We start from the raw sequence: 10124 nt of genomic DNA on the forward strand, positions 1-10124 counted from the left end.
CAGCCCCATGGTGCCGCAGGCTTGCAGCTCTGCTTATTCACATGGAATTGGCTGAGAGCCCTTTTTCTTTTGTTTCCTCTACTCTGAAGACTTCTTTGATAAGAGTGGGGGAATGAGAGGATATAAATAGGGAGGGGTTTCCTTGATGACTTTGGTCTCTACTTTTTCCTATGTATAGTTTTTTTTGCTACTTCCAGGCTAATTATTTTCTGTCTTACATGTGATTGGCTAGGCTGGCATGCTAATCTTATCTTTTATATTAAATGTAAGCTGGAACTAGAACTTCAAGTGGTAGTAATTATCTATACCTATACACTCATATAATGTTAATTGTTGTGTCACGAATTAATTGTGCATTTCACGTACAAAGCAAATCATATAATAACAAGACATAAAGATTTAGATTTAATTTTTAATTTTTTTAATTATTTATTGCTTCATCCATGTAGTGGATTGTGTCATGGACTGGTAGTTATTGCTTATTAGTTTGAATGGAAATAGCAAAATCATGAGACTGAAGAGTTTGTGGGTGAAGTCTTTTTTGGTAATTTGATGAAGCATCGTTAGAAACACTATGAGAAACAGGTGAAGATGAGAGCATTGTGACATTGAAAAGTAGGAAATTAGGCTTAGGGTAGGAGAGAAAAGATGCAAAAGTGGTCCCAAAGGAGAATAGGAAATTGAATATTGGTCACGCCAGGCCACCACATGCAGACAGGTTAGTGAGAGTTTCTAAAATTTCTCCTTAAGAGGCTTTTATAACTTTAGTTGGATGACCCTTTCATCCTCCCTTTCTCTCTCTTCTTCTCTTTTTTTTTTTCTCTCTGTGTTTCTGTTGTGTAAGGTAAGCATCAAGCATGAAAGATGAAACAAAAAGAGTATAAAACACAAAGGGGTGTATGGGGGACCAGGACTTTGCATGGCTACATAGATGTTGCATAAGGTTCACACAATAAAGCAAAAGGAAGGCTCAGCACAGCAGGGAAAGAGCATCTCTCACCCTATATATCAAAATCTTACATCTCTCTCTCTCTCTCTCTTTCAATTTTGAGAGCTAGCTACTGCATTTACTTCATTTGTTTAAAAGTCATCTTTAATTTGTTTAGAAAGAAAAGAAAAGAAACCCCATTAATGAAATTGAGCAATCAATCACATTAATTTTATAACGCTAAATAAGTTTATAACGCGAAAAGTATATGCACTTGTCAACTAAATAGAAAATATATTCACTTGTTAATCAAGTTCAACGTATTTGAAGTAAGGGTGCCATCTTTTTTGGATTTTAAGATCATGACAAGGAAATTTTTCAATTTTAAGTCTTAATTTACAGCTTAAGCAATTAAAGAAGACATTAGCAGGGATTAGGTAAAAAATTTGGAAGGTTAGTCTGTAAAGTGAAGCAACCAACTATGGCTTTTAAGAAAAATTAGTTTGATTTTGTACTTTGGTGAAAGTTGCTCTGATTTGGACTTTTCTGCTTGTTTTAAATAAGCTTTATTCTGTTGCTTAGGTTGTATAGGCAGATTCACACAAGAATGCATATGGTAGGGGAATCATCACACCAACTGAACCCATTAATTGGGTTAAAAAAACAAAGTTTGTTTCATTATTGGATTACATAATCTATGGATAATTTAATCAACACCCCTTGCTCTCGGCGGCCAGGATTATTTGGTGGTGGCACATGGGTGGTGAGGTGGCATGCCGGGTCTCATTGGTTGCATCCTCGATCATCATGACTCTTTGTTCTTCTGAGTACGTATTTATATTTATTTTTTCTTTATTTATATGTTTGAGAAATTAGAAACCGAGTCAAGATTTTAATTCAAGTTTGTATAGCATTTTGTCACGAAACTATTTTTTTTTTCAAATAATTAATTTGATAGAATATGTAATGTTCACATTTATAAGTTTTTTAAAATCCGCTACTTGCTTAATATGAGATTGAAGTATCTTGTTTATTTTTTTTTAAAACACTTGACATGACATTCTCTTCCACTTAATCTAATAACACCTTCATCACTAATGATCATTTTACTCATTTTTTCTTTAAAAGTATTTGGTGTGAATCGAATCTAAATTAAAATCGATCTGATATCACATAGGTGGTGAGGTAACATGCTGGGTCTCATTGGTTACATCCTCATCACCATGCCTTTTTGTTCTTTTAAGTAGGTATTTATTTTTATTTTTTGCTTTATTCGTGTGTTTGAGAAATTAGAAACGAGGTTGAAATTTTAACTCAAGTTTGTTTAGCATTTTGTCACTAGACGATTTTCTTTTTTTCAAACAATTAATTTGATAGAATATATAATGTTCAACTTTATAAATTTTTTAAAATTTTTTATTTGTTTAATATAAAATAAAATATATTTTTTTTTTAAAAAACACTTGACAGGACATTCTTTTCTACTTAATCTACCGACATCTTCATCACTAACGTCATTTTATCATTTTTTTTAAATATTTGATGTAAATCGAATCTAAATTAAAATTGACCTGATATCAACTATGATGTACCAAGATTTAAACTCAAATTCGTGTTCACACTCATTCCGAGACTATTGCATTCTCCCTAAAGTAGTTAACTTGATACGTTTAACGTTTTGTACACTTGGCAGTGCGGTCCGTATGCAGGTTGATGTCAATTTGTTTAATATTGGCCGTCGGATTGATAAAAAGTCCTAGATGGAGTTGGGCTTTGGGTTTATATGGTTTCGCCTGTCCTGGTAGTAGTTTCAATGACAGTCGTCTGAGTGCATGCCACGTCAGCCTCCTAAAAGAGTACTACCACAGTACTGCTTCCCTTACGAACTTCTATAAGGCAAGTGTTGCATCCCACAGAAAAATTTCACAAAATTATGAATCGGGAAGAAGAATATTACATTACATTACACGCAAACAAAAATTCTATTCCACAATGATCACCACAGATGAAAATTAATTCACTCTAAGCTACTGTTCCACAGCCATTTCTTCACGCCAATGATTTGTCAATAGTTTCTCAATGATATTCTTCAACGCAAGAGCACTCACCCCACATTTCTGATCAATGAAGCAAGATTTGCCTTCTTCAGCTGCCTTGCAAAGCTGTGGATCTAATGGCACCTTACCCAGGAATGGTACTCCCATCTCTCGACACATTTTTGCTGCACCACCACCGCTGCTATCAAAGACTTCACTGGCAGCAATGACATCTACCATTTCTGGTGCTTTCTCCCTCATATACTTGATGACCTTCTCCGTGACATCTGTGTGTTCACCAGTCTCCGTCATCCTCAAAAACCTGAAATCCGTCAATGGTTGACACAAGCCACTCATGTTCTCAACAACCCCAAGAACTGGTACTCCAACTTTTTTGCAGAAATTAACTTCTTTCCGCACATCGATCAAAGAGACTTGCTGAGGCGTAGTGACGATGATTGCTCCATCTATTCCAGTAGCCTGAAGGAATTGGACAATTGAGATGTGCTCATCAGAGGTCCCAGGTGGGGCATCAACAACCAGAAAATCCAGCTCTCCCCAATACACATCCTTAAGGAATTGCTTGATAAGCCCATTTTTACGCGGTCCCCTCCAAATGACAGCTTCATCGGGGTCGGGGAGCATGAACCCAATCGACATGACCCCAAGGTTGGATTCAACATAAACAGGAGACCAACCAAGATTGCTCTGGTGAATGTCTTGACCTTCTAGGCCAAGCATCTTTGGAATGCTTGGGCCACATATATCAATGTCCAGGAGACCCACCTGGAATTCCTTAGCAGCTAGTGCAAACGAGAGCTGGGCAGAAAAAGTGCTTTTGCCAACTCCTCCCTTCCCTGATAAAATCAATATCTTATGCTTAACGGTAGCCATTCTTTCCACAATTGCAACCAAGTCTGCAGAATGTAATGCATTGAAAATTATGACAGATAACAGATTAACACGACAGATAAATGTAGTAAAACATAAGACAATTAGATAGATGCACCATCACAAATGGAAAACCACTGACAGTTAAGGCAAGTATATGCAAACTTCTTGTTGTAGATCATTATGAAAATTGAAAGCTGAAGAATGGCAACAAAAAAATGTCATAAGAAGGAGGCCTGTGTATCATTTTCACTTCTTTCCATACAGTAAAATGAAAATGTTGATGAAACACAAGCACAAATTAACATCCTCTCCTCCCCCTTCATCTCGGTTCAATCAAGGGATGACAATCAGAACTGAAAAGCATGGTCAAAACAGTCAGAAAGAAAAAGACTTACAAATAGAAAGATCATTAAACTTTGCACGTAGCATTATGTCCTAATCAGTGCATTTGTAACATTCACAAGACCCCTACGCATAGAGATGCAAATAATAGGCAAATTTTGGAAAACCATCACAGCTTGGTCCTTTCATTAGCAGACATGGGGCAGTCATGCCAATCTCCAATCTCCAATCTCTTAAACAAGACATTAGCACAGTTTTCTAATGTTTATTACTAATATAAATATACATCATCATCAAAGACTCTTTTTCATCATCCAATTAAGCACCATGCCACCAAGAAACAAAGAATTAAGCTTCAATAGCCCGTCATGATTAATCTTCCCTAAACACACATAACTTTGATCCAATAAAGAATTAACCCACACTTGACTAAAGTATACTAGAAGACTCCAACCTTTCTCTTCTCAGTCCAAATATGCAAATAACTGAGCTCTATTTAAATATAATAACAAATTCCTCCAAAATAAACTTAAAAAGCCCCGAAAATGGATTCTGTAACATCAATTCTGGCAATAGTTCTAGCTCATATATTCTTCAATATAGCTTCATGTACTATCAGAAAGTTGTTAATTTCACTAGAAATCCAAAACAAGCCTAAAATTTTAGCCATAAACTATAAATAAAAAATAAAGCTTAGAATCTAGGAAACATTTTTACAAACTTAAAAAGAAAAAAACTAAAGACAAAATTTTGTAGAGAAATGGTAAAAAGGGGAAAGAGCAAACCAGGGTCAGGGCCCTTAGGGGCAGTGGCACAAACTTCTTGATTAGGGCAACCTTCGCAGGCATCGGATTTACCCGCCGTCTCTGAATTAGGACCCGGGCAATCTGAAGGAAAATTGAGGAAAATTAATAAAAACAAAAGCAGAGAGCCACTTAATCAAGAAAATCGATAAAACCCAATAAAGGAAATGCAAAAAAAAAAAACACATACGTTCGTTGGCGTTTTCTGGGATTTCTCCATTATCCATGGCTGCTGTTTTTGTTGAAGAAAGCAGTTCAAGGCGGCAACAAAACTGCGTCTTCAATGAGGGCAACGACTGCTCTAAATTAGCAGAAGTCAACTTTACCGCCGAAATTCGTCGGCCGCTTGTGAACTTCACAGCATCAACAAATTCATGGGTTCTGTTGTTGTTTCCAGGCCCTTGGTCTTGCCTCTAACAAAGGGCTGCATGGGCCTCCTTAATAATTCATTATGGCTTAGGCCTAAGGGTGACAATTTGGGTTTATGATAATGGTTCATATAGAATAGTCAACTTGTCATGTTATAAGTATCTCAATTTGATTCAAAATAGTAAACAACTAATTCTAATTTGTTTCTAAATCATGTATTGCCATGTAAAGTAAAATTAAAGAAAAAAAAATTTTTGATAGTTGAAATTCAGTCCCATGATATACATGTACTAGTAACTTTATACATAGCTTTGGTTAATTACAAATTAGACTTAAAATTAGAGAAAAATAAAATATTTTTTCTGTTCCAAATTGAAATATTAATTTTATGTGGATTTTTTTGCGATTTTTTTAAAATTTGATTACATTTCAAAAATAATAATTATATCGTGTATATATGAATATTCAATTTGAAACAAAAAAGTCTCACAAGTTTATAATGAGAGGAGAGCATTTAAGAAATTGTAAACATCTAGGTTAAGCATAAGTTTGTTGGCCAAGCATTGCCTTGTCAATCTATATGTTGAAAATTGAAGTGCCTGATCAAGAAAATCCAAAGTTTTCTAAAGTTGCTCTTGTTAGTTACGGAACTGTAATTGTACAATGAAAAGGAAATGTAGAGAGCCCATTTCTTGGCAATGCAGGATTGATCTCTCTGATAACATCACTATGCTGGTTTTTTTGACTAATTCTGTCTGATGTTAACATCTCAGGGAACAAAATTTCAATATTTTTATAAATATAGAAAGAATTGCGTACGGGGATGACATATCTGGCGGTGTCATCAACAATTACAAAAAATAGCCATAGCCCCACACCGTAACCAGAGGAGCAACCCAGGCCCTATAATAACATGCAAACAAGTCGACAACTGCAGCATCACTCAGCGGAGCACCTCTTAGTCAGCCACAGCCTCTATCTCGGCAGTTGGGAGAGAGAGGAACAGCATGCCATCCTAGGTGACCAAGAACCATCCGATGATCATCCTCATGCCCTGATCAAAAACAACCTGACCTATTATGCTTCACTTGACCCTTCGTTGTCAAGTCCTTGCCATTTGTTATCCTCATTGGTTTTGCAATTGTATGGCCTTGAGAACTGGCCAATCATATAACAGAGTTCCATGCATCCATCCACTCACAATTATTGCTTTGATCAACCAGAGTTGGTTCCCAAGGTGGTCATCCGTGTTGGAACAACAGGAACCATAAACAAGAAGGTCAAACCTGGTCATTTTTCCTCTGACCCCTCATTCTCAGCCTCTCAGAGCCTTAGGAAATCTGGTGGACCACCATTTCTCCTCCTATACTCGTTTCATTCTCCATACTTTCACGACCACTCCCTACACATGCGGGCTGTTATGTAATCACCTCAAAGAGGAGTTGGCCATTCCTTAATCCCCTCCCTTCCCTTTTCCCTCCCACTCCTTCCTCCTCACAAAAAGATCTCACCAAGAGTCCTCATAAAAACCTCACCAAAGAGTCCTCCCTCACCGCATTACCTATCTCTGCCCACTTTGAACTGACAGAGCCCCCTCCCTATCCCCAAAAGAATCGAATGTATCCCTATCATCAAGTTGACAGTCAACTCTAATCAAGATTCTGGATATATCATCTGTCTCCTATAGCTTTAAGCTACTGGTTTTTCAGCTGTACAATAAGAGAAGCATTGATTCAATAGCAAAAGGACACAGAAAGGGAATAAAAGGAGAAAAGATATCTGAGGAGCAGCAGAGAGTTCAGATTCCTAGAGTGAAACTTGGAACTCAAGGACTTGGGGTAAAAGTCAAGAGGAGGTGTTCTTTTTGAGTTTGCATATGGCAATGTTCATGAGCTAATATGGTTTCATTTCTGATAACTCTTACAACTGTTCCTCAGCTTTTGGTTGCATTGTTTATATTCAAGTTCTGCTCTTGAACTCAACATGTGTTAATCAGAATGAAACCATTTTCGAGGCCCAAAACAGTATCTTCCTGTCTCATTTCTGTTGCAAACCCCATTTTTATTGCAGGTCTCCAAGTTGGGGTTTGGCCGTATGGGGCTTACTGGAATGTACAATGATCCTGTCCCTGATAATGTTGGCATATCAATAATCAAGCATGCATTTGATAAAGGAATCACTTTCTTCTATACATCAGATATCTATGGACCCAAAATTAATGAAATATTGGTTGGAGAGGTGAAATGGTTGCCAGTAGAGTTTTACTGTGTAGACTTTCGAGTTGAATGGCAACAAATATCACATTGATATGATTTCATACATATTTATTTTGTTTTACTTGGCTTGTAAAAGCAATTCATCAACCTGTAAAACCAATGTTTTCCAGGCATTGAAGCAACTACCGCGAGAGAAGGTGCAGTTAGCCACAAAGTTTGGTGTTGTAAAAACGGATTCTACTGGTCTTAATAAATGGTACCCCTGAATATGTCCGCGCCTCTGTCGAGGATAGCCTGAAGCGCCTTGATGTGGAATACATTGATCTCTACTATCAGCACAGGGTTGACACTAATACACCAATAGAGGATATTGCAAGTGCTGTATAGCTTCTCTACTATCAGCCACAGCCTCTTGGTCGCGGTTTCTTTGGGTGTACCCCTGCACAACTAGCACTTGCCTGGGGTTCTTCATCAAGGGAATGATGTAGCACCTATTCCTGGTTAGTCACATTCTGTATTTTCAATATCCATTTTATTCTCTTAGATTAGCAGTCAATACAGATATTTCAACAACATCACAGCAGAATTGACATAATTTGCCTCAAAATATCACAGCAGATATCCTAAATTTGCCTTGTTTGTTATGTTGCATTAGAAATATGGCTTTTGGCCCTCCATTTCACTTTCTTGTAGGAACGACCAAGATAAAATCTAGATAGCAACATTGATTCTCTAAGAGTGAAGCTCACAGAAGAAGATTTAAAGGAGATCACTGATATGATTCCCATAAACGAGGTAGCAGGGCCTAGAATGCGGGATAGTTTTTCTCAAGTCTCATGGAAATTCGCTAATACACCCTCGAAGGAGAACAAGATTTTAAGTTGGAAGTAATTATGGATGTAAAGTCTGCAGCAAAACACGATGCTTGTGGTTAATGGACTCTCCAGCAACTCAGGCTATTGAAAGACTAGAAGTTTGTATCGAGTTACTAAACTTACATTAAACAAGGGTTCATTGAAATGAAAGCAGAAGCCAGCATTGCTGTTGAATGCATGTACTTTCTTGGTTTTTCTGTCTTTGCCTAGTTGCCCGCAATCTTTCAATGGTTATAGTAGTTTTAAGAGCACTATTTAAGATGCTATTAATAAATATGCCGTATTTAATGCTATGATTAATTCTTCTTGATATTCTTTTTCCTCTCTAAATAACCTTCTGCAACCATATAACACAAACCATTGCATCTACCGGAAGAAAAATTTGGCAAAAAATATTTTTGGCTTACATGGTCTTGAAGGAAAAAAGGAGGAAATATAGCAGCTCATTTCTTGGCAATGCAGGGTTCTTTCTATCTGATAACATATCTATTCTGCACTTTTGACTAATTCTTTGACTTTTGAAACTGACAGTTCTTGGAACGTAATTTGCAATATTTCAACAAAGTAGTCAAACAGAATGACATGTGGGATGACATATTTATGACATGTTTAGTGGCGTCACCAAGTTAACAGATAATTCAACTCAAAATCATGATTCTGTACATAAGGCTCCAACTATTTTACACTTAGCCGTTACTGGTTTTTGAGCTGTAAGCTAACAAAAGATGCCTCAGTTCAATAACACAAGAACATAAAAAAAGGAACAGAAGATGGCTGAGGAGCCGCAGAGAATCCAGATTCCTAGAGTGAAGCTGGGAAACCAAGGACTTGAGGTTAGATTTTGTTCTTCTTAAGAGTAGTCAACAGAAGGGCTGTTATTAATCTTTACAAGTGTTCCTCAGTTTTTAGTTGAACTGCTGATGTACAAAATGTAAGATACAGGATATTCTGATTCTACTCTCTTGAAAACAATTTGGAATTCAACTTTTTTTAACTCAATCAGAATTGAACCTTTTCAATAAAATCCACACGATTTCTTTGTCTACCTGTCTCATTTCTGTTGTAAAATCCACTGTGTCTGTAGGTTTCCAAGTTAGGGTTTGGCTGTATGGGACTTTCTGGAGCCTACAATGATCCTCTCCCTGATGATGTTGGCATATCGATCATCAAGCACGCTTTCGATAGAGGAGTTACTTTCTTCGATACATCAGATATCTATGGACCCAAAACTAATGAAATACTGGTTGGAAAGGTAACATGCTTGGTCAAATTGTCTAGAGTACTTTCAAGTTGAATAGCAACAGCTTCCTGATTTTGCTTTTAAATGGGAATGCATTGTTCTTGACTTGTCAAAGGGATTCATGAATCTGTAAAACCAATTTTTTTTGCAGGCATTGAAGCAGCTACCGCAAGAGAAGGTGCAGTTAGGCACAAAATTTGGTATTGCAAAAATGGATGCTGCTGGTGTCATAGCAAATGGTACTCCTGAATATGTCCGTGCCTCTGTTGAGGCTAGCCTGAAGCGCCTTGATGTGGAATACATTGATCTCTACTATCAGCACAGGGTTGACACCACCACTCCCATAGAGGATACTGTAAGTGCTGGAGCAGAAAGTAGCAAAGATTTATTTCTTCCATAGATTTTCCTTATTTCCATACTC

The 10124-nt window shown here is 37.1% G+C and overlaps 3 protein-coding genes across 3 annotated transcripts in view; 2 read left to right on the forward strand and 1 right to left on the reverse strand.

The window, feature by feature from the left end:
- Window positions 1-2831: 2831 nt before the first annotated feature.
- On the reverse strand, window positions 2832-5398 carry LOC110415128 (cytosolic Fe-S cluster assembly factor NBP35-like). The gene is made up of 3 exons (XM_021426638.2): window positions 5194-5398; window positions 4986-5087; window positions 2832-3881 (listed from the first exon to the last, which is right to left on the reverse strand). Exons 1-3 carry the CDS (start codon window positions 5228-5230, stop codon window positions 2956-2958), a joined length of 1065 nt encoding a protein of 354 aa, XP_021282313.1. The 5' UTR covers window positions 5231-5398; the 3' UTR covers window positions 2832-2955.
- Window positions 5229-8865, forward strand: LOC110415640 (putative aldo-keto reductase 1). Its single transcript, XM_089783433.1, is given in 9 exon segments — window positions 5229-5381; window positions 7016-7210; window positions 7443-7610; window positions 7759-7835; window positions 7837-7960; window positions 7991-8050; window positions 8052-8088; window positions 8282-8294; window positions 8296-8865. Coding segments are annotated over 9 exon segments (1011 nt in total). The 3' UTR covers window positions 8480-8865.
- A 273-nt stretch (window positions 8866-9138) lies between these two features.
- LOC110415947 (putative aldo-keto reductase 1) overlaps window positions 9139-10124 on the forward strand; it is a 4506-nt gene continuing 3520 nt past the window's right edge. The window contains 4 exon segments of the mRNA XM_089783359.1: window positions 9139-9296; window positions 9548-9715; window positions 9855-10064; window positions 10066-10124. The exon segment at window positions 10066-10124 is cut by the window's right edge and continues 129 nt beyond it. Of these exon segments, the coding sequence (XP_089639485.1) occupies window positions 9234-9296; window positions 9548-9715; window positions 9855-10064; window positions 10066-10124 (500 nt within the window). The 5' untranslated portion in view covers window positions 9139-9233.

Source organism: Theobroma umbraticum, unplaced genomic scaffold (genome assembly GCF_002168275.2).
Source record: "Theobroma umbraticum cultivar Fairchild unplaced genomic scaffold, ASM216827v3 scaffold_147.0, whole genome shotgun sequence".
Lineage (NCBI taxonomy): Eukaryota > Viridiplantae > Streptophyta > Magnoliopsida > Malvales > Malvaceae > Theobroma > Theobroma umbraticum.